Genomic DNA, 25506 nt, shown 5'->3' with positions numbered 1-25506 from the left:
TGAAAAGATCACCTTGATTTTTTTTTTTTTTTTTGTCTTCATCTTGTTGATGCTTGTGGCTTATTTCTCTCAAGCTGGCTAATAATAATATACAGTTGGCCCCTGAACAACAGGAACTTCAACTGCGTGGGTCCACTCATACTTGGATTTCTAGTCCTTATCACAGCTCTGTACCATCCAGCATTGTCTGAATCCCCAGATGCAGAACCAGGGATATGGAAGGTCAACTGTAAGTTACATGTAGGGCTTCCCTGGTGGCGCAGATGGTAAAGAATCTGCCTGCAGTATAGGAGACCCGGGTTTGATCCCTGGGTTGAGAAGATTCCATGGGGAAGGCAACACTATCCACCCCAGTATTCTTGCCTGGAGAATCCCATGGACAGAGGAGCCTGGACAGATAATCCATGTGGTCGCAAAGAGTCGGACATGACTGACTCTACAACTGCCACTGCATCACTGCATCGCTAACCCTGGCGACGTTCAGGGTCAACTGAACTCCAACGTTTAACAACTGATTCTGAAAACGATGCTTGGAGACTCGCGCTCTCAAGAGGAGACCATTACAGGCAACGTGTAACTTGATTTTTAAAGCAAGTATTCAGACTGGTTTCATTGCTTAAAGTGAGAGCTCAGAGTAAAGCAATACAGTCACCAACAAAGAGTTAATGTCTTAAAAAAAAAATCACACAAAAGAAACTCAATAGTTAATCAGTGTGGCAAATGGTGCACACTCACAGGAAACGCACAATGGACACTCATGCCTCAGGGCCTCTGAGAAGGGCTGCATGAAGAAACTTGTTACACTCAATGATACCCCCTAAACTGGTCTGACCTCTGAAACTTTTACCGCCAATCTGCTACCATCTCTTAGATCTATTTTATGGAAAGCTGCCAGAGAAGCTTTTGGGGAACTAATTAATAGTTTATTAAACACAAGAGGCAATTTAAAATTCAGCTACATGATGTATTCATATTCCTTCTGAAAATTCCTAACACAGTTGAATATATCAATCTATTATGGTTGAATACAATTTCTAATATGATTGAATATATCAGCATTGATAATTGCCACAGTGGGAGACAAGGGATAAAACTACCATGATCAGGTAGCTTTGTTAGCTAGGTCAGCCTACTAGCTTTGTTTTTGCCATTAATCAACAAGGTGGCTCTGGGATAAAGAGACTGACCACTCCGACATCGAGTGGGCTAGACGCGCTCCATCTACCCAAGTGGCACATTTGGAGGACTGAGCGGTCAAGATGAAGACCCAGACGAACTTCTCATCAATAATAAAGTTGTATAAACGCACAGGAAGTTATCAAAGCATAAAAAGGAATACATTATTTCAAATAGAGCCTTGGCTTCCTTCTTCCAGAACCACAGCAAATGCCACTGGGGCTTCTGCCTGTCTTGAACTGAGGAGAATACTGTCTTTAAATTGCTAAAGTTCTCATTTTACTTAGAAAGTGAATTTTCGTTTAGCCATTAATCATGATAATGTATCATCACATTTTTTTCCCCACAAAACACATGATAAGAATAAGAAAATCAGAAAACTTTGTTTAAAGGAAGAAAAGATTTATTGCAAAGGGCTTTGTGAGTAGTACCACTTTACTCAGGGCCCTGTGACGAGCAAGTCTGCGGCAGCCCTTCATTCCCAGAGAATAAAGACAGTAGGGCTCTATATTCTCTGAGTCCTTCATTAAACTATTGATCCCTTTAGCATTATCCATAATGTTCCCGCAGCTCAGCACGTCAACTGGTGAAGTGCTGGTCTCTCACTCCTTTCAATAACCTGCAGACTTTATGGAGAGGAAGTCACAATGATTTATTTACCTGACATTTTCCAGTCCGAATGTCGTACAGGGCCACTGAACCGTGGCGAGCTCCAACGGCTATTCTGTGATTCCGCTCATAATAGCTGACCATGTAGAACCTGGATTGAACATTTAAACAACAGCGAAAATGAAAAAACAGGTGAGATGACCTGCACGTCGAAGTAGATAGCAACACACTCTGAAGATTAAAGCCAGTTCCGATAAATACTGTTAAATAAGTATACCCATAATTAATAGATGCAGCTTTTTCAAAAATGTTTCATTGTGGTAATTCTTAAAATCAACTGAAAGAAAAATGATGCAGAATACCACTTAGGCCTGTTAATGATTATTTTCAATAGAAAACAACTTTATAATTACAAACATCCTTGAATTTTGAAATAAGAAGTAAGGGTCAAAACCAAAAAAGATTAAACATGAAAACTCAGTTTTGCTACAGTGACTATTATGCAAATATTTCTATTCAAACAGAAATAGAAAAGATGAAAAGGCTTACATATTCAATCTAATTATGCTTTCATGGTTTATTATGGTATTAAGGACTGAAAAATATTTTTTAGCAGAACAATAATAAAAAACCAGCTTATTAAACATGTTATGCTTAAATGTTCATATCAGTAATTTGAAATGAAATTAGAAAGTTATTCACCAAAAAAAGTTGGCAAATTTTCTAGAGTTTCCATGTTTATCAGTTTATCCGAAAGATAACTGTGCCTATTTGTAACATAAATAAGCATATTTGGTGATTTGGCATTGCATGAAAATAGGATTTAGGGAGGATGCTTTGAAGGTTGTAAAAGGTTGATTTACTTTTGTTTGTTTATTTTTCTGGATTAATTTTCGTGATTTGATTAAGTATTTGAATTCCTGATCTTTGCTTTGTCATGATTTAATAGCCATACGGCTAGAGCCTGGGAAGGCAAGAATAAAAATTATTAGAAGTGTAAATAAGGTATGCTTTGATGTCCCCAAAGAGTTTTGAATATGCCTTCCCATTATCCAGTCCTGCTGTCTCAGTGAGAATTACCCAGATAAATTAGTCACCTACTCTCAATATTTCTGAGGACATTACATCAATTTTACTATATATGCCTTTCCTTTTTTCTCTTTGATTCTCTGCTACCAATCTAAATTTTCTGTTATTTTTTTAAAACATAGGAGGGGGAGGAAAAACAGATGACAGAAAAGAAGTAGCATTTCTCTAATTCTTTCTTGAGATTGATACAGAGATAAAAAAGCAAACAAACTAGGAGGGCATTGGACTCCATTTCTGAAATTCTGATAAGAGGCTGAGAGAGGAGAGGGGAGATATCTGTGAGCATTCAGACACCAGGGAGAGTCTGACAAAGCCACTTCAGCGTTATCAGACTTTATGACATTCATACATATTTTATAAATCTGGAAAACAGGCCATTAAAGTGTTTAAACTTCTTGTCTGAAATTTATCCAGCAGTACTTCTGTCCGATCTCTAAGTCCTACCCAGCAAGGCAACTTTTTTCTTCTTTAGTGGAAGATAAATGCTTCATTTCTAGTCATGTGAAAGACACTACTCTAGGGTGTCCTGTGCGGCTGTGCGGGGCTCTGGTATGCGAGGTTCTCTGGTGCATACAGGTTTGAGGGAAGGAAGGGGACTAGAGGCCCTTGACGTGTGTGGCTTCCCTCTACTGAGAGGTGAATAAAAACTTTCTTAAATGTCTTTCTTGTCTAAAGCATTCTACTACGGTCCCTCAGTAGAGAAGGGAAGCACCAACAATCTGCATTCAAAATTGAAGGTTTCCACACTACAAAAGAAAAGATATTTAGAAGAGCTTTAAAATGTTTACTATTTTATTATTCAGTAATTACTGTGGTCTAAGAAGGATCTCTGGAGATCCAACCAGTCCATTCTAAAGGAGATCAGTCCTGGGTGTTCTTTGGAAGGAATGATGCTAAAGCTGAAACTCCAGTACTTTGGCCACCTCATGCGAAGAGTTGACTCATTGGAAAAGACTCTGATGCTGGGAGGGATTGGGGGCAGGATGAGAAGGGGATGACGGAGGATGAGATGGCTGGATGGCATCACCGACTTCATGGACATGAGTTGAGTGAACTCCGGGAGTTGGTGATGGACAGGGAGGCCTGGCGTGCTGCAATTCATGGGGTTGCAAAGAGTCAGACACAACTGAGTGACTGAACTGAACTGAACTGAAGAAGGAGCATCACTACATATCTATATGTATGCCTATATCTACACCACATCTAAACACTCCTGCTGCTGCTGCTGCTAAGTCGCTTCAGTCGTGTCTGACTCTGTGCGACCCCATAGACGGCAGCCCACCAGGCTCCCCCGTGCCTGGGATTCTCCAGGCAAGAACACTGGAGTGGGTTGCCATTTCCTTCTCCAATGCAGGAAAGTGAAAAGTCAAAGTGAAGTTGCGCAGTCGTGTCCATCTCTTAGTGACCCCATGGACTGCAGCCTACCAGGCTCTTCTGTCCATGGGGTTTTCCAGGCAAGAGTACTGGAGTGGGTTGCCACTGCCTTCTCTGTAAACACATCTAAGCCCACACAATTTAAATCCTATTAGAGTAACATAGAATATAATATTTAACAAATGTTTTAACAAATATCTATTCTGTGCAGGTTAACAGCCACAGGAAAATAGCATTTCCAGAGGTATTTTGTTATCTGTTATTAAACTTTGCACAGATGCAAGAGTTGTATTGCCCCAACACTTCTGCGAAATGTAAACATAACTGTCCCTCAAAATAACCCTCTTGAAAACAATCCGTTGGTAAAATACATTTATGTTGACAAAATTTTACTTAGTTAAACCCGAATCTAAAAAGTTTTTTAATACACTGACCATTTTCTATGCTCTGGGTATCAACCTCATCTTTCTATATCACCTACAGACACCATTATTTATGGGAGAAAAAAAGACCAAATCTATTCTTGGTATCAAATCTTTAGTCTCCCTGAAAGGACCATATATTACAGGTCTGCATTTTTCATTCTTTGCAATTTACTACCAGACTAATACTTCTGAAATATCTGAAAGAATTCTGGACAGTGGAGGTCTCATGGTATGTTTTTAATCTTTGGATTTCTTGTTAAACTTTTTCTTTCTTTAATGGTCTCTCTTTTTAACAGAAGAAATCCAAGGTACGTGTGCATTCACTTCCCAAGCATTCACTCTGGGGACTGGCTGCAGTGACTGTCTCTCTGCTGAGGGTTTCCAGAGCCCACCTTGCCCCCAGACCAGTCTTCTCCTGGAACCAGTTCTCCAATGTAAGGCTGCAAACTGTATTTCTTGCTGGGGCTAGGGTGGTCATCATCTAAAACATTTAAAGTCCCTGATCTCCATGCTTCCATCACTGTCCACAGGCAGCCAGAGTGGTCCTTTTCAGCCATAAATCAAATCACCTCTCTAGAACATTCACAACCCTCCTTTAAGACCCTGGCCCTAACACCTCTCGGACTTTATCTCTTCTCCTTTTTGCTTGGCCTACTCTGGTCATACTGATCTCCTTATACTTTCGTGAATATTCCAGGAGTATATCCATTTTGGAGCCTAACATTTGCTGCTCCTTCTGCTTGAAAATCTCATCCTCCCAGGGGTTGCGTGCTCACTTCATGCAGGTCTCTGTACCAGGGCTGTCTAGATAAGGAAGGCCTCTATGAGCCATCATCTTACTTAATACAGCAGCCGTTCCTTCACTACTCTTCAGTCCAGGACCCTAGTTTGCTTTACTGTACTTGTCATCTCTTTGAGATTATACAATAATTTTTTGTTTCTTGTTTCCCACCATCAGAGATTTTATCTTTTGTTGAACATATGCATACACTAACAGGGTCCAAGCAACCTACTGAACAGGGTCCTACATTAACCTATGTACTGCAGGATATAGCAGTACACAGGTTAATGCTGTAAGAAGTCCCAATCACTATGCTTATCCTTCAGGGACTAGTATCTAAACCAGGCTCAAAATTTCCATTTTTAAGACTAATGAATATTTTCTAATGTCTAAAATAATAATCTGTGTAAAACAACAAAGGAAATAAAAACTGTCTAAAAAAGTTAGGCAGAAATCATGAATCAGAAAGCAACCCCCTGACCTTTCTAAAAAATGTATTTTCCATTGAGACAAACAACTGCAGATTTACAAGAAGTTATATGTAAAGATTCTTAAAGTCTGAGTACATTATCATGAGACTGATAGGTGCATAATGGAAATTATTTCATTATGTTTCAGGGAACTAGAAGAGATTATTTGGTCTAAAACTTAAGGCAAATACAGTCTAAAGAATGATATATACAATACAGTATATATATTTGGTATAAATGGTCTGAGGATAAAAATTATTCTGCGAATTAGCCAGATATTTAATAGGCACATTTAAATTTCATTGAATATAGTATTATCACACAAAACATAATTAAAAGAAATAATCACTTATTGGTCATTACAAACTACCAGAATAGGTTATTCTATTTCTCCAAAGCATATTTGTGACAACAACTCCTCAGGAGCCACTGACAACAGGGGGCCACCTACCTCACCAAGGGTGGTTTACGATGTGAAATAAATATGTGAATTGGGTCCACTCTGGGGCAGGATCCTGGAGACAATCATGTTGCCCAAGAGTTTACCAAGCACCCAATGCCTGAGTCTAAGGAGCTGTGGTACCCTTTACTTACAGTCTCCCTTGAACTGATGACCTTTCTACTTTTTATTAAAAATGGCCCTCAAATAGGGGATATATGTACACCTATGGCTGATTCACACTGAGGTTTGACAGAAAACATCAAAATTCTTAAAGCAATTATCCTTCAGTAAAAAATAAATTAATTAAAAAAATGGTCCTCAAATAAGAGAAGTTTGTGTGATACTTCAAAAAAAAAAAGGGGGGGGAGAGGAAACATGCAACTCCCAGCAGAGATAGGATTTAGGAGAAAGACAAAAGCCTGTAATATCACTTTCTTAATCATGACTCTGATAATGTGGCATGATCTCAGGATGGTAATACTGTATATAGTGTCTGTGAGCATTAAAATGCAACAAGAACACTCTTCAGTAATGCAAAGTGAATCTCCAGCTAAAATGAACCCATCTGAAAATCTAACGATGTAAGAACTAGAACGTCTGGGCTATAAATGTGATTTACAACTATTTACAGTCACCAACTACTACTGAGGGCAAACTGTGCATCGGGCACTGTGCTGAGAACGTGTGTCTGCATTCCCAGGAGTAGCTGAGCTATTAGAGGGATTTTTATCTAGCTGCTTTTACAAATTCTCGATGTTGATTACAAATGATCCCAAAACTTTAAACTCTTGGTCTAAAGAGTATTAAGGCAGTAGGTAACTGTAAAGAACCACCACTAACATGAATGTAGCAAAGGGAAAGTCTTTCCTCTCATGCCGCTTCCTTCAAGGGTTAATGCTGTTAACAATTCAGTGGACATTCTCAGCTTTGCCTAATTTTTATTACAAAAGTGGTGGCAGATTGCACCTATTATTCTGCAACTTTCTTTTCTTCCCTCAGTAGTTCATGGAGCATCCTCCCACATACATGAATCCATGTCATCCTTTCTCACACCTGCTTTATTCTCCTGCATATTTATACTCCATTATTGAAATTGCCCCTTTCTGACATTTAAGTTATACACAGATCCTTGTACACATAGATGAGTATTTATGTAGGAAAGATTCCCCAAAGCCAGGTTCTAGATTAAAGCATACACAAATTGTAAATTTTTATATGAGTACATGCACGCATGCTCAGTCACTCAGTTGTGTCTGGCTCTTTGTGACCCCATGGACTGGGGCCTGCCAGGCTTCTCTCATGGAATCTTCCAGGCAAGCATAGTGGAGTGGGTTGCCATTTCCTACTCCAGGGGATCTCTCTGACCCAGCGATCGGACCCACATCTCCTGCATTGGCAGGAGGCTTCTTTACCATTATACCACCTGTGAAGTGAAAGTCATTTAGTCATGTCTGACTCTTTGCGACCCCATGGACTGTAGCCCGCCAGGCTCCTCTGTCTATAGAACTCTCCAGGCAAGAATACTGGAGTGGGTAGCCGTTCCCTTCTTCAGGCAATGCCAAATTATCCTCAGCTCCCCATAAAAGAGTTCGCCTACTTAATATGATCAAATTTTCTACATTTTTGCCAATGAGGAAAAAAATGCTATCACATTTTCGTTTTAACTTGCATGAAATTAACTTTTTAGATTTGTTCATCTGATTGCAGGATATGCATGCAGATTTTTTTTTATTAATGAAAACAAAAGCTATTTAAAATGGAATCAGTACACCATCCCTTTATCCATCATGTATACTAGATGAGGAGAGAGACTTCTCAGTATCCATGATGTGCTCCCAATAGCCCAGAGACAAGACCTGACCCCTAAACATAAGTAAAGCTATGAATGCAGGAAAGAATGGCCAGCCTTCTGTAGTGGAGCAACATACAGGTCAGTATGACCACAGAAGGTATCAGCGATAACACCTTGGTGACCTGGACGAGATGGCAAAGAGCTCTTGTAAGGACTGCCATGTGAGGAGCTCAGGACTTGGTTCTCTGAGCATCGGTCAATAACCTCAGGGATGTCAGGGCTGCAACCAAGGGGGGCACTTTGTAGAGGAGGAGGCTCCTTCCAGATGTCTTCGCACCCTCTCCCCTTCCACCAGCTGCTCCCAGAACTCTGGGTCTCCATGCCACTAACATGTTTGAACAATTCAGAGACACAAAAGTAGCTTTGATGAAGGCATCAGCTCAAGGGGAGCTGTGCTAGTTTAGTGGTGGTGGGGGGTGAACAGTGGAGGATGAGGGAATGTTTTCTAGAAGCACTTCATTCCCCTAGTGACAGGCACCAGTTCAAAGGACAAAATGGAAAGGACCCTTCATTCTGAGATGGTGACTGACAACTGGAAAATTCCATCTGAGAGTCATGATTTCCCACTCAGCACTTTATACACTGTAAATCTTCAATGAAATGAAGTGAAAGTTGCTTAGTCGTGTCCAACTCTTTGCGACCCCATGGACTATACAGCCCATGGAATTCTCCAGGCCAGAATACTGGAGTGGGTAGCCTTTCCCTTCTCCAGGGGATCTTCCCAACCCAGGGATTGAACCCAGGTCTCCCGCATTGCAGGCAGATTCTTTTATCAGCTGAGCCACGGCAGAAGCCCAAGAATACTGGAGTGGGTAGCCTATCTCTTCTCCAGCGGACCTTCCCGACCCAGGAATTGAACAGGGGTCTCCTGCACTGCAGGTGGATTCTTTACCAACTGAACTATCAGGGAAGCCCAAATCCTCAATAGATGTTTCCTAAATACCACCAAGTATTTAATAGGTAAACTACTTCACTTCTGAAAAAACTGGCTAGAGGAACGCTGCAGCTGGGGTTTTAAAAGGATAACTGAAAACAGGGTTTCTGCAAGTAAAAAACATGCCTCTTGAGGTGTATTGTAAATGATGGCTGAGAGATACCTCTCTTATTATGTGACTCATGCACTAATTTGTGATCTATGCCTCAGCTTCCTCATCTGTAAAATGGGAACAATAATAGTACCTGATATGATTATCATGAAGACTGAATTAGTTAGTACATGTAAATTACTTAGATGTGTTCCTGGCATATAATAAGGACTTTCTGTAGTAAGTACACACTTTAGTAGCTACCTAATTATCATCATCATCACCATTTGCATCTCTGAATATATATACAGAAAGGATATAAAAGGTACAGTTATTTTGCTATTTTCCTAGGGCAAATAAGTGCTAATAACCTGTTAATAAATAAGGGAAATGAGTTCCCCAAATATCATAAACTTGTTTGTTTCTTAAACACTTATGATTTTCAGATATAATCTGAAAACAGCAAATTATCTCAGTTTCAGCTTAAAGTTGCTAATACAAATGATATGGACGACTTTGGTTTGAAACTCTTCTCTATCATTTCAAACAGTCGAAAAATTTAATGTTCCTTCTGTTATACAGTGAAATGGAATACTTTCGGAAGCTTTAGAGATTTGTTTTTTCATCAAGAACTTTACCACTGAAGGACAGTGACCTGCTGGTGCATTTTCAGGAGTAGGGACATGACTGAAATGGTTTCAGAAGGATTTCTACTCATGTGAGTATAGGACAGACATCTATATTTATTATAAAGGGTATCCTATAAAATTGTAACAGATTTAAGAATTTTACTGGAAGTCAGGATAGAAGCTATGCCATATCCTGTTATTATTAACACCATCTAGATAAACACAAACCACAGATTTGGAGTTCTTTTTTAAAATGAGCTCATGGACTGTTCTCAAGTAGACAGTGTTCACTTTCTTAGCCGGATTTTAAGTGTCCATTTAGGGTGCACAGAGCTGATTCAGCTCTTCACCTGAAGAGCAGAATCAATCAGTCTGGCTACATAATAACAAAGTTTAAGAAAAGGTAAACGATGTCTGAAAATATAGACTTTTAACTCTTCTGTCTGGATTTTTCCCTGCCATTCAGTTCAAAAGTTTAAACACTTACTTTACTCTGAATTTTGTACCTTACCTATGTTACAGTTTTAACACTGTCCCAATGATTTTCTTTTCTTTGAATTGTTCTAGTACATATATCCAATTTAAAGGAATGCACACTCACTGTAAAAAAAAAGAAACCCAGCGTATAGAAAAATAAACAGAAGAAAGTTATCCTTGGGGCTTCCCTGGTGGTCCAGCGGTTAAGAATCCGCCTGCCAGTGCAGGAACGCGGGTTCAATCCCGCATGTCTCGGGGTGACTAAGCTTGTGTGCCACAGCTGCTGAGAACTGCGTGCCTGGAGTCCACGCTCCACAACCTGAGAAGCCACCGCAGAGAGAAACCTGAGAAGCCGCCGCAGAGAGAAACCTGAGCACCACGACTGGAGAGGCGTCTATGCTTGCTGCAACTAGAGAAAGCCCGAGAGCGGCAACGGAGATGCAGTGCAGCCGGAACAAACAGAGTAATGAACGGAAAAAAAGAGAAAGTTACCTTTTACCACAATCCCCTCCACCACCACAGGTAACCATGAGAAAGACTTTGGGGTGTGTCTTTTCCAACTCTGCCCCCTCCACATGTTTACATGCAAGTACATGCCTGAATATCAATCTTTATATATAGTTTTCTTTTAAAATGATTTTACACACTTTTCTGAAACTCTACTAGTTTCTCTTTAAATTTATCTTTTGCTGACATCTTTCCATCCATAGTAGAAATGGACTGCTCTCAAAACAGTGTCAGACTTCATTTTGGGGGGCTCCAAAATCACTGCAGATGGTGATTGTAGCCATGAAATTAAAAGACGCTTGCTCCTTGGAAGGAAAGTTATGACCAACCTAGATAGCATATTCAAAAGCAGAGACAGTACTTTGCCAACAAAGGTCCATCTAGTCAAGGCTGTGGTTTTTCCAGCGGTCATGTATGGATGTGAGAGTTGGATTGTGAAGAAAGATAAGCACTGAAGAACTGATGCTTTTGAATTGTGGTGTTGGAGAAGACTCTTGAGAGTCCCTTGGACTGCAAGGAGATCCAACCAGTCCATTCTAAAGGAGATCAGCCCTGGGTGTTCATTGGAAGGACTGATGCTAAAGCTGAAACTCCAGTACTTTGGCTACCTCATGCGAAGAGTTGACTCACTGGAAAAGACTCTGATGCTGGGAGGGATTGGGGGCAGGAGGAAAAGGGGATGACAGAGGATGAGATGGCTGGATGGCATCACTGACTCGTGGACGTGAGTTTGAGTGAACTACGGGAGTTGGTGATAGACAGGAAGGCCTGGCGTGCTGTGATTCATGGGGTTGCAAAGAGTAAGACACGACTGAGCGACTGAACTGAACTGAACAAGCTTTTTAATGCCTGTATGGTAGGCCGCTAGGCCAACATAACATATTTCAAAGGAAGAAACTGTTGGTAAGTAATAATGATATGTAGAGGACACACGTGAATAAAAGTGTTCTAATATAAAGTACATTTTCTATGTAATAGCATATTAAGAGGCCAGTTGAGAGATAATCAGTTAAATCCAGGAAAACATACTAAATACTTTAAATTTCAATGTCTATACTGCTAAAGACTTAAGTGAATTATCCATTTACAATAAATTAGAGAAATTTATACTGAGTGTTATTTAAAGTTAGTTTCATCCCTACTTCTACTGCTGTCTTTTTAATACCCACTAAGAAGCCCAAGTAGTTGAGCTAATAACTATATTGCTCGGGTCTTGATGGAGCATTTCTTCATTCTTGGCTCTAAATACAAGGGCTTCCCTGGGGGCTCAGCTGGTAAAGAATCTGCCTGCAATGCGGGAGACCTGGGTTCGATCCCTGGGTTGGGAAGATCCCCTGGAGAAGGGAAAGGCTACCCACTCCAGTATTCTGGCCTGGAGAATTCCATGAACTATACAGTCTATGGGATCACAAAGAGTTGGAGACGACTGAGCAACTTTCACTCAAAAAAAAAAAAAAAAAAAAAAGAAGCAGCCCAAATAGTTGAGCCACTAACTATATTGCTCGGGTCTATGATGGAGCATTTCTTCATTCTTGGCTCTAAATACACAATGGAAAAGAATACACACTATAATACACACTATGATTTCTGCAAAGGGATCATGGGATCATCGATTCATCGGTCAGAGATTTACAATCATGTTTAATACATTTCATTCAGTGACAGCCAATTTTGCATATGGAAATACCTTCAAGTTTGGAGTCAGAAGGATTTCTCTGCCTGATAAACATGTACTCATCTTTCTGTTTTTCTCTTTTTCATTTTATTTCTATTTTTTTACTTAAAAATTTTTTTATTGGCGTATAGCTGATATACAACACTGTGTTAGTTTCAGGTACAGAGCAAAGTGAATCAGTTACACACATACATATATCCACTCCTGTTTGGATTCTTTCGCCATATAGGTGGTTACACTAAAACATCACCAATTCTCCTCTTAATGCCTGTGCACGACAGACAGGTCCTTCCTCTGTGTTCCTCCCATCACAGCACCTGGGAGCGTCTGTGTGTGCTGGATGCCATTTATCTGATTTACCACCCTGTCTCCGCCAAGTCAATTTAAGACCTTTGGGGGTGGGGACAGCACCTGACTGACAGGCTGGAGCTGGGCTGCCCACAGTGGCCCAGCCTACGACAGCACACAGAGACAGAAATAAGCATGGCTTTACTCAAGGAACAGAAAGAAGACTTCCATGCCCTGAGCATCCTGAGCTGAGACTAGGACTTGAGGCATGCAGGTCTGACACATATAACAGGATATCATCCATAACATGGGCCCTAATGAGAGGCAGATTTGCCTCCAGGTAATATGCATCATGGGCTTCCCCTGAGGCTCAGCTGGTAAAGGAGCCGCCTGCAATGCGGGAGACCTGGGTTCCATCTCTGGGTTGGGAAGATCCCCTGGAGAAGGGAAAGGCTACCCACTCCAGTATTCTGGCCTGGAGAATTCCATGGACTGTATAGTCCATGGGGTCACAAAGAGTCAGACACAACTGAGTGACTTTCACTTTCACTTTTCATTAGGCATCATGGTGCTTTGGGTAACATCAAACATCTAGGACTCTTCAAGGTGGCCCCCTTCTGGGACCAACAGCACTGGAATTCAAGGAGAGCCAAGAATCCCTAGAAAAGTGAAGGGTCCTTTAAAGTAAGTAGAATAAATTTCAGGATTGATACTGAGCGTCAGGAAAACTCATTCCAGGTCTTCCTGAGATCTCCCTTACCCTCTCCCCAAATACTGGATCCTAGGAAAGGTTGTGACTTCAGGATATAGAGGGTGAAGAAAATTCTGTCAGAGTTTTAGGAAAGAAGAAGTAAGTTTCACATTTTGGTGCCACAAAATGCTCCACTAAGTCAAAGGTTCATCACCAAGTGGGGTCTGCGGATGCCTTCAGGACTTTATGCTCCTACTAGGAAGTTTGTGAGATCAAAACTACTTTTGTAAAACTCCTGAGGCGTCAATGAGCTTTTCGCTGTATTGAACTGGCACTGATGGTGCACAGAGATGGGTAACACTGCGGATCCTTTGGCCCGAATCAAGGCAGTGGCACCAGATTCTACCGGTCGTCACAATAACCTTCACTGCCACGGTAGTAACTAAAACAAGGAAGCGTTTTCACTTAAGAATATCCTTGATGAAGCTGTAAAAATGATTAATTTAAATTTTGACCCTTGAGTTGCTTTACTATTCAGCGTGACAGAATGGGAAGTATACATAAAGTATTTCTAATATTAACTGAAATATGACTGGTGTCTCAGGGGAAAACAGTTGGAAGACTGAGGTGTAAGCTAAACTAGCTGTCTTTTCCACTTTCACTGAAAGTATCACTGAGAGAGAAACTATGATTATTTGGACTTGGGTATTTGCCAGACGTTTTCTGGAAAATGAACTGCTTTTTGTCCTGTACAGGAAAACAGCCAGAATTTGTTGCCAATGATAAAATTCAAGCTTTCAAGTAAAAATTAGTGTTTTGCAAAATAATATCTGGCTTTCTAATACTCTCTGCCTTTTTTTTTTTAAATGAGATCAGCAGTGATATTAGCAAATATGAGGTTTTGACAATGTGGATTGTAATGTGACAATATATGGAGAATTTACAAATAATCCAGTAACCAAGATCTTCCAAAGACAAGTGCATAATGTTATAAAGTCATGCATAGTAAAAGACCCACTCAAAAAACCACTCAAAGACCCACCCAATGTATTGAAGGTAACAGTATGAAAAATTCCTTAAAATTACGGATTCTTCATTGCAGCTAACCTTTAAAAAATGACCACCTGCTGAGTTTTGATGAACTACTAAAAAATATGCAAAATTATTTTAAAAGGCTACTGAAATATGACTCTCTTTTTAAACTATATATCTATTTGAGGCCAGATTTTCACTATAAACTTTAAATAAAACAACATAAGGCAACAGATTAGACATGTGCAGATATAAAAATCCACCTGGCTCCTATTAAGCCAGACAGAGAAATCTGCAAATATGTTAAGCAGTGCTTCATCTGTCAGGTTTTGTTTGTTTTGTTTTGGCAAGTAGTTATTTTTCATAAAAGTTTTTACATCAACATGAATTGAGCTATTATTAAATACACCAATAAATATTTTTTAAATATACAAGTTTTCATTTCTAATATATTAGACAACTTTCATAAATAAAAAATTCTTTGGAATCTTCAATTTTGAAGGGGTTCTGAGACCAAAAGTTTGAGAACCACTACACTCAAGACTGAAAAAAACACTTGGCAATCGAAAAGTTGTATCTGGAGGAGACAGATAGACAAGACAGATAGACAAGACAGCGGGGATAAAGAGCAGACGACAGCAGATTCACAGGGTGTGAGAGCTGACAAAGCGGACAGAGCGCAGACTCCTTCCTGGAGGAGGAGAGATGAGAGTCTGGGCAGTGGAGAGAGGGGCTGCGGAGCGGAGGACGGATTTCAAATGAGAGATAACGGTGCGTGTGTTCAGACCGAGGAAGAGAAGTTGAGGATAAAAAAGATGATGAGGAAGGAAGGATGCAGTGAGGAGGAGGCCTGGGCCTGGACCACAGCGAGAGCCATCTCGTCCTCTACTGAGATGCCGCAACTCTGTGCCACGTGATGCACGAGCAGCGTGCGCACATCCCCCCGCGCAGGATACCCAGCAGGTGTGGGATCCTTTCAGCCAAGCGGGCCTTCCCTTTCACCCGATCGTCCGCTCAAGGAGGGACTGACGTGTATACTACTGATACTACGGAAACACAGGTAACCAAGGAGAACCGACTGCACAGCACAGGCAACTCTACTCAGGGCTCGGTGGTGACCTAAGGGGAAGAGAATCCAAAAGAGAGGGCATACGTGTATGTATGTGTGGGCTTCCCAGGCAGCGCTAGCGGTAAAGTGCCCACCTGCCAAGGCAGGAGACACAAGAGATGCCAATTCGATTCCTGGGTTGAGAAGATCCCCTGGAGGAAGGCATGGCAACTCACTCCAGTGCCCAGAGAATCCCAAGCAGAGAGGAACCTGGAGGGCTACCATAGGCTCGCAAAGAGTTGGACACGACGGAAGCGACTTAGCATGTAACATGAGTATGTACAGATGATTCACCTTGCTGTACAGTAGAAACTGACACAGCACTGTAAAGCAACTATATTCCAGTAATTTTTATTTTTTAAAAAAGCATGCTCTTCAGTCTATCCATCTGTCAAATAAAGGTGAGAAATAGGTAATTTATAATCTGAAGTCCACTGCAGAGTCCAAATTCTACAACTTGTATTTCTATAAAAATAATGCAACAAGGTCATGGTTTACGTGAAATAACTGGTGCCATTTATGATGACTAAATTAAGGACAAAACACATGAAGTATCATTATTCAACTACAGTTCCTGAGGGCCTATCTCAGAATTCAAATTTTCTAAACTCAAAATTGGGACAGAGTTCAAAAAGGGACTCCGTTCGAATCTGTGAATTTATTTAGTAAGTCTTTGAAAGGAACAAAAATTGCCAGTCTTAGTTACACATTAAATAAATTTCCTTCACTTAAAAGAATAAAAATGCATGGAATAGGATCTATGTGGGAATTCTGGGGTATATTGTGGCATTTAACCAGATGAAGCCCTCTACTACTTGCTAAGGACACAATAAAAGAAAGAGATGCAAAAATCCTTTTATTCAAGCTACTCACAATGTGCAAAAACAATTCATAAAAAAAAATCCCTAATCATTTGTTATGCATTGTATCACTACTGGCCCTCAAGAACTTAACTGCCTTAATTTAAAAGCTATATTTTAATTTGATTACGTTTCTGTATTTTATCTTCCTTTCTAATTGAGCTTTGCTAGTCAGTAGCTTATAGGGGCTTAAATTTTTCATATTCTGAGATTAGTAAATAATATCTTTTGCACAGCAGAAATTAACATTTTTTTAAAAAGGATACTTTTGCAAAATGAATAACAAACCCTTAAAATTATTCATGTCACACTTGTGTGCTCGACCGCTTCTCTCTTAGTTGAGTAGCATCTGTGCGTCCCTACACTCCCATATTTTAGGCTACTGCATCAAAGAAAGCAGAGTGAAATGAGACAGTGACCACACTGAGTCAGGCATGGCATACTCCATGCTGACTCGTCCGCTATATTAGAGTCTGCACAAGGAATTCAAGGTTAGTAACACAGCCGTTGGTGTGAATTCTAAGGGATCCCATGCATTCATGCATGCTCAGTTCACGTTCAGTCATGTCTAACCCCATGGACTGTAGCCCGCCAGGCTCCTCTGCCATCGTGTTATCCCAGCAAGAATACTGGATTGGGTTGCCATCTCCTGCTTCAGGGGATCTTCCCAACCCAGGGATCGAGCCTGCGTCTCCTGTAGCTCCTGCACTGGCAGATGGATTCTTCACTTGAGCCACCTGGGAAGTCCCCTAAGGAAACCTCAGTGACGTTTATCCTCCCAAGACTCAAAAAAAGGTTAGTTCCACTTTCTTAGTGTCTACAGTATTTTTAACTGAGGACGCTGCATTATTGATGGTCTAGGTAATTACCTGTAAATTACTCAGAACGCTCTGTGCTTCTACAGGCATGATCTAGAGTGCTGGGTGACGTCTTTGGGAAGATCATCTAGGAAAATGAAATAGGTAAAGCGAAGTCCAGTGAAAACAGGAGGGAACGTAGAGGAGCTCGTTCCTTAAGTGTTACCTTACTGTAATTCTCACTCTGCTTATGAATAAATATGAATATGAAATTAGTTCAGTGTTGCAACAGCCTTATTGCTGCTAATATATCTAAGTTGTAGAAAGAACATGGTTTAGTATCTATATAATAAAATAGTTTTATTTATTACAGTGATGAAAAATCTGGTAGTAGAACTTCTTTGAATGACTATGTTTTGAAGGATGTGTATGCTACAGCCTCTCAAGGGCAGTGAAATCTTAGTAATTTTCTTGTATTACTAATGGATACCATTGTACTAACAATATCCCTGGCACTAAAATGTGAATTATTAGAAAATATTTAAATCTATGACTATGAACTTTACACAGCAATCAAAATTGTAATTTTTAAAATATGGAACCATAAGTGATTCAAAATTGCCAAAGCAATTTGGAGGGAAAAGAACAAAGCTGGAGGCATAACCCTTTCAGACTTCATGCCATACTATGAAACTATAGTAATCAAAACAGTATGGTATTGGACAAAAACAGGCACACGGATCAGTGGAACAGAATGGATAGCCTAGAAATAAACCCATACACGAAGGATTAATCAATTTATGACAAAGGAAGTAAGACTCTACAATGGAGAAAAGGCAGCCTCTTCAACAAGTGGTACTGGGAAAGCTGGACAGCTACATGTAAATAAATGAAATCAGAACACTTCCTCACACCACATACAAAAATAAACTCCAAATGGTTTAGAGACTTGATTATAAAACACGACACTAACACTTCTAGAAGAAAACACAGGTAAAATATTCTTTGGCATAAAATGGAACAGTATTTTCTGAGATTAGTCACCCAAGGTCAAGAAATAAAAAGCAAAAATAAACAAATGGAACATAATTAAAATTTAAAGATTCTACACTGCAAAGAAAACTATTAACAAAATGAGAAGACAACCTACAGAATGGGATAAAATAATATGAATGAAAAGTTAATATCTGAAATATACAAACAGCTCATATAACTCAAAATCAAAAAAATAAATAACCCAGTTAAAAAATGGGCAGAAGACCTAAAAAGACAATTTTTTAAAGAAGGTATACAGATGGCCAACAGTACAAATCAAAACCACAATGAGGTATTACCTCGCAATGGTCAGAATGGCTATCACAAAATAATAAATAATATCTACAAAGAATAAATGCTGGGGAGAGTGTGGAGAAAAGGAACCCTCCTACACTGTTGGTGGGAATGTAAATTGGTACAGCTACTATGGAAAACAGTATGGAGGTTCCTTAAAAATCTACAAATAAAGCTACTGTATAATCCAGCAATTCTACTCCTAGACAAAAATCTGGAAAAACAAAAACTCAAATTTGAAAACATACATGCATACCAATGTTCATAGCTGTACTGATTACAAAAGCCAAGACATGGAAACAACCAAGTGCCAACCAAGAGAAGCCTGCCATAAGAAGATAAAAGTGTATAAACACATTTTTATATAATGGAATATTACGCAGCGCCATTTGCAGCAACATGGATGGACCTTGAGAATATACACTCAGTGAAGCAAGTCATACAGAGAAAGACAAACATCACTTACATGTGGAATCTTAAAAATAATACCAATGAATTTATATACACAACAGAAACAGATTCACAGACACAGAAAACAAACTTACGGTTACCAAAGCAGGAAGGGAGGGAAGGAGAGACAAATTAAGAGTATGCAATTAACAGATACATAATACTATACATAAAAATAGGTAAGCAACAAGGATTTACTGTATAGTACTGGGAAGTGTATGCAATACCTTGTAATAATCTAAAATGAAATGTAATCCGAAAAAAAACACAACCTTGTTACACACCTGAAATTAATACAATATTATAAATCAGCTACATTTCAATTTTAAAAAGATATTTTTTGTATCTTTTAGAAAAATATCTACATATACATAAACTACCCTAGGTAGATCTAGGATATTTCAATTAATACAAAGACAACCTCTTTTTAATTTTTAGAGAATAATCACAGTGAGTATTATATGTAAAATGGTCATCTTTGTTTCTATGCCTTCTGAAGTGAAATTATAAATGTGTTAAATTTCACATACACATCTACTTAAACACACACACACACACACACACACACACACACACACATACACGCACGTACTACAGAAAGGACTTAATAGGGGGCTCAGTGGTAAAGAATCCACCTCCCAATACAGGAGACAGAGGAGACCCACTTTTGATCCCCAGGTCAGGAAGATCTTCTGGAGGAGGAAATCCGCTCCAGTATTCTTGCCTGGAAAATCTCATGGACAGGGGAGCCTAAAAGAATCAAACGCGACTTGGCAACTGAGCATACACACAGGGACTTCGATAAAACCTAACTCAGTAAAAGATAGAAGAGGAAGACAAGTTTGAGATGTGATGATGAGAAAAAGAGAAAGGGAGATGTAAGCCCTAACTATCTAAGTTAGGCAGGGAATGTGGTGTTGAGCTGCCCAATGACTAAAGCAAAATGTTTTAATTAACTCTGGTTAAGTGGAATTAAAAACAAAAAACACATTCTCATTCCTTAGGGCAAAGCAAACAAAAAACGCCTGTCATCTGGATTTGAAAGAAATGTTTTTTTTTTAATCCCTGGGCTGGAAAGATCCCCTGGAGGCGGGCATGGCAACCCGCCCCAGTATTCTTGCCTGGAGAATCCCACGGACAGAGGAGCCTGGTGGGCTACAGTCTGTGGGGTCGCAAAGAGTCGGACAAAACCGAAGTGACTGAGCACTCTCAGGAGGGACCCTGTACAATGGACATCAGCATGATCCCAACTGGACTGTAAGCTTCCAGAGACACTCAGGGGCAGGTTCCTCAGTGCAAACTGTAGGCAAAGGACTGACAAGAAACTGGGGAAGTCAGTGCTGAAGAAGGTCAGGCAACATGGTCCTAACAGGCAGCTCTCTGACAGTTTAGCTTAATCTGGACTGAGCGACTTCACTTTGACTTTTCACTTTCCTGCATTGGAGAAGGAAATGGCAACCCACTCCAGTGTTCTTGCCTGGAGAATCCCAGGGACGGGGGAGCCTGGTGGGCTGCCGTCTATGGAGTCGCACAGAGTTGGACACAACTGAAGCGACTTAGCAGCAGCAGGGATATAAACTCGGAGAAGGCAATGGCACCCCACTCCAGTACTCTTGCCTGGAAAATTCCATGGACGGAGGAGCCTGGTAGGCTGCAGTCCATGGGGTCGCGAAGAGTCGGACACAACTGAGCGACTTCACTTTCACTTTTCACTTTCATGCATTGGAGAAGGAAATGGTAGCCCACTTCAGTGTTCTTGCCTGGAGAGTCCCAGGGACAGAACAATCTGGTGAGGTTCTATCTATGGAGTCGCACAGAGTCGGACACAACTGAAGTGTCTTAGCAGCAGCAGCAGCAGCAGCAGCGGCGGCGGCAGCAGCAGGGATATAAACTAGACTATGCAGAGGGATAAATGGACCATGCTTTTTTTAAACTAGCTTCTAAGTGTTCCAGTTTTGTCCAATGGAGCTTTAGATAAAAGTCGATTAACGAACAGTCTGGAGTTAAAAGTCTCTGCCGGCATTGTGTGCTACTGTCTAAGGACATGTCTTTCAAAACTAATGGTGTGTCACTGCAGGAATGAAGGAGCTGAAGGGATGTCTTCAAACATTTCCTTGGAAATTCTGAGTTTACTCAATATGTAAACAAAAAGGCATTCTAGGATCCGAGCTCTTAGATCACTGAACATGCCACAAAGGAGAATGAGTCGGGTTTTGTTTTCCTGATAGAGGATTATCAGAGGACTTGCTTCTGAACTTCACTGTGCATAGGAACCATCAGGCTTCAGGATAGTCGGAGGCAGTGGGTCTCAGGCAGAGCCTCGAAATCAGGTAATTCTCTTGAAGATCATCCAGGAACGACACTGAAGAGCTCATTATTCCTCAGAGGACCAAACAGAGAGTGAGCATGTATTACTAGTGTCTTCAGTTCTCTCAGCTAATAGGCACGGAATGTATTTTAATATTGACTCGTGAGAGCTCTTTCCCAACACATTCCCGAGTTCCAAAATCACTAAAACAGTTGGGCCTATGAACCACAAATGGCTGTCCTTGGGTATCTGCGAGTGCCCTAACTCTTACATAACATGTTTTACGACAGTTGCCTCTGTTTTCATGGGGCCCACATCCACAGATTCAGCCACCGTGGGTGGGACTTCTTCTGAGGACTCTCACCTCCATGTTGATCTCAGCCCTACAAACAGGCGTGTTCCTCTTGAACAACTGCTCTATTTCTGGCATCTGAAGATTGTCACGTAGGCATTGATGGTTGGCCCCTCTTTATACACACGATGCCAAGAAGTTGAGATATAAACCTATACCTCAACAATTTGGGCTTCCCTGGCGGCTCAGATGGTAAAGAATCTGCCTGCAATGTGGGGGACCTGGATTCAATCCCTGGGTCAGGAAGATCCCCTTTGGAAGGGAATGGCTACCCACTCCAGTATTCCTGCCTGGACAAGCCAACGGGCAGGAGTCTGACGGGCTACACTCCAGGGTATCGCAAAGAGTCAGACACGACTGAATGATTGACACACTTTCGACTCTGGCAAATTATACATTAATACAGTGCTACAACCTCATGTTTTAATATCAACACATGATTTTGGGTCAGTGACAGGAAAAATTCTATTAAATTTTACTGGGCATATGTTCTAATCCATTTCTGTTTTCAAGCAGAAGACATTACAAGAAATTTTAACAACTGATAGAAAATTATATGAACAGAATTAGAAAAAAAAAATCAAACTTTCTCCATCTGTCCTACTTTCTTTCATTAGATTTACAATTTGTAGCTTAAACTTGTTTGAGTATATATGTCACAGGACAAAAATTAATTAAAACATAGTTCATTGGATGGAGTCACTATTCATTAAATTATATATCAACTCATATAATCATTAATAAACCTGAGTAAATAAATGAATAAACAAGCAAATCTGAATAAACTGACTACTGGTATATAGCAACATACAATACAGAGGTCAGCCTAAGCTTAAGCCCAAGACTTTCAAGACAGCAACCCAATGGAAATTTTATATGCAATCTAAAAAACACTAACAAGTTACTAACAATGAAGAAAATATTAGAGAAATTACAACATTCAAGTTTTAAAATTCTAAACTGAAAACTCAAAATCCAGATGCATATCAGAATCAAAGCCTACTGGTCAAGGTTAAAAAACAAAACTGAAAAACAGGAAAACCAATCTTAGGATCATTTCACATTTGTTGATGCTAATCCATCTTGGTACTCAGAAAAGAGTAAATTTTATGTATAACCCAAATGAGAGTACTTTTGATTTAAAAACAGTCAATGACTTCAGGATACCAGATATAGGTATACCAGGATACCTATGAAATTAATACAACTTAAGATATGAAAAGCATCTTTATAACACTGATCTTTATAAATATTTAATATTTAATAAAATATTAAAATTATTTAATATTTTGAGAAATAAATCAATTTTTTACCTATATGAAAATGATAATGCCATCCTATACTTTTTAGGCATATAAAATCCTCTCAAATATTAACTAATTTCTTACACACATTTTGGGTTTTTGTATTATTGTTTGGCTAGAGAAAATACTCCCCCAGGAAATTAATATTCTCTGAATACCAAAATCACAAGCACTCTGCTAGGTGCTTTGACAAATGTCATCTCACTAAAATATATATATATATACACACACTAAATGAAGTTTATAGCTTTTTATGATCTACCAACTGTAACAACTAAATATTGGTAATGTAGCAACATTATAGAGGTTTGCCTAAGCTGAAATACATAGCATCTTTGGGCTTCCCAGGTGGCTCAGTGGTAAAGAATCTGCCTTCCAATGTTGAAGACCCAGGTTTGATCCCTGGGTCAGAAGATCTCCCGGAGAAGGAAATGGCAACCCCTCCAGTATTTTTTGCCTGGGAAAAACCCCATGGACAGAGGAGTGCCGGGGTTCAGCCCCAGTGGATCCAGGGAAATTCGAAGCGGGGACGGCGTTGGCGAGGAGAAACTTATTTATTTATTAATATAGAAATATAAAATTAGATTAGGAAGAAATGGTATAGTAGGAAATTTAGGCGGAGAAAAGGAGGGTGAATAACTTGGTTTACGTGGAAAGCCAACAAAGTTCCAGACAAGGAACCTGCACCATCTCCGTTAGGCCACCAGCGTCCGTTTGAATATCGGAGAGTGCCCCCCCTTGGGCTCTCTCTCTTACAGATCTTAGAAGCCGGGACAAGTAAGTAGACATGGCGAGCCTCCGTGCCCCAGATGGGAATTCAGCCAGAAAAAGAAAAGAATGACATGGGGAAGCCCAGCATTGGTGCAAGACTCCAAAAACTATTTTTCAAAATCAGCTTATATACCCCACGTTGTATATAAAGAAATAATGGAATATGCAGAGTTATGCAGGGGCAGCAGTCCTGATCCTCATTGAGACAAACAAGGCTTTCTTTTTGCATACCCTCCCGTACACAAAAGGTCTCACGTGGTTTACATTAGCTTCTGGCCAAGAGGCCTGTTAACATTTTTATGGCTCTCTTCCTGGATAACTGTCTATCAACCAGGAAACTCCTTTTCCTTAGAAGTGTTTTTTCTTTACTCTGCATCACCCTCAAAGTACTAAATAAAGTTACATTCCTGTAGAACAAAGGTGCAGTGGGTTATAACAAAGAAAGTACTGAACTCAAAGATCTAACGTTGCTAATGCCAGGGCTACTGCCTGTTTTTCTATCCATCTATATCTACGAATAAAAGATGTGAAAATCTGGCAGCAAGTATTGGCTCAACAAATGAAACCTATAATCAGTCCTATTCTAATGGTTTTGACTCCTCGGAAGCCCCTACATTCCTAGGATGTTCTAAGCTTCCCGTGCCTCCTGCGGTCAGGAGGCCTCAAACAGTCACATGTGCAGCTGTAGGAGTCCTGCAGGCAGGCGAGAAAGCCGTCAGAGGGGTTTTTGGATTGAAACACTCGTATTATGCCCAGGAGATTTATTACCTAAAAGCTCTAATTTTTTCCAGAAAAAGGTGGTGGGGGGCCAGCCCCCTGTTAATGACAGAAGAGTAGGTGGAAAGCATAACACAGTAAAGCAGGCAGACTCTGGTCTTGGGGGTGGATGCTCAGGAAATTCCAGGGGGAACCCCTGAAGCCTGATCACAACCGTGCGTTTTGTCAGGCTTCCTTCCACATGACCTTGTCACGGGCGGGATTCCTCACGCTGGCCCCCGGCAGAGGGGCCTGGTGGGCTATAGACTCTAAGGTCGCCAAGAGTCTGACATGGCTTAGTGACTAAGCATGGACGCACAGCATTTTTAAGAAAGGGTAAAAGAAGAGGAAAAAAGCCAACAAAACAAGAATACAAGAGTACATTATTAAAGATCTTAAAAACAAATTTCACCTGACTGAACCAGATATTCACATCACTGACTTTAACTAGGGTTTCGCATTTAGTGAAAGGAATTTACTTATAAGCAGAGGGCATGTAAGTGCTGTAAGGAACCTAGTACAATGGTACAAACATGGCAGATATTCAATAAAATAATTTTTACTTCTGTTGATATGTTAACATGTTTGTTGTTGTTAATTTATCGATCAAGTACAAATCAGCCTAAGTAGGTGGCATGGTGTCGACCTGTAAGGAGGTCCTGTCTAAGCTTAGTGTTCTCTGAAGTCCTCCATGATTTATTATCTGTTCCAACTAACAGTTTTAGTACAAGTTACAACCTTGTTACTCATCTTCCTATGTTTATGCACTGACCCTTTGGGGCTTATATCTTCACAACTCTAATAAACAATAATAATCTAACATAATAAGAGGTAGTCAATTACTTCAATTTATAACTATTTGTTATAAATCCTATGTTTCACATGTTGTTGAGTCGCAGAAGTCGTGTCTGCCTCTTTTGAGACCACAT

The 25506-nt window shown here is 40.2% G+C and overlaps 1 protein-coding gene across 3 annotated transcripts in view; it reads right to left on the bottom strand.

The window, feature by feature from the left end:
• Positions 1–25506, bottom strand: part of WDR7 (WD repeat domain 7) — a 352665-nt gene that overhangs the window by 68734 nt on the left and 258425 nt on the right. For all 3 annotated transcript variants that reach the window (XM_052660291.1, XM_052660292.1, XM_052660293.1), the window contains one exon: positions 1837–1936. In XM_052660291.1, the coding sequence (XP_052516251.1) occupies positions 1837–1936 (100 nt within the window). The remainder of the gene's footprint in view (positions 1–1836; positions 1937–25506) is intronic.

The sequence above is a fragment of the Budorcas taxicolor genome, chromosome 22, assembly GCF_023091745.1.
Source record: "Budorcas taxicolor isolate Tak-1 chromosome 22, Takin1.1, whole genome shotgun sequence".
Classification (NCBI taxonomy): domain Eukaryota; kingdom Metazoa; phylum Chordata; class Mammalia; order Artiodactyla; family Bovidae; genus Budorcas; species Budorcas taxicolor.
The sequence above is the reverse complement of the archived record's forward strand: the minus strand, read 5'-3'. Positions and strand labels throughout refer to the sequence as shown.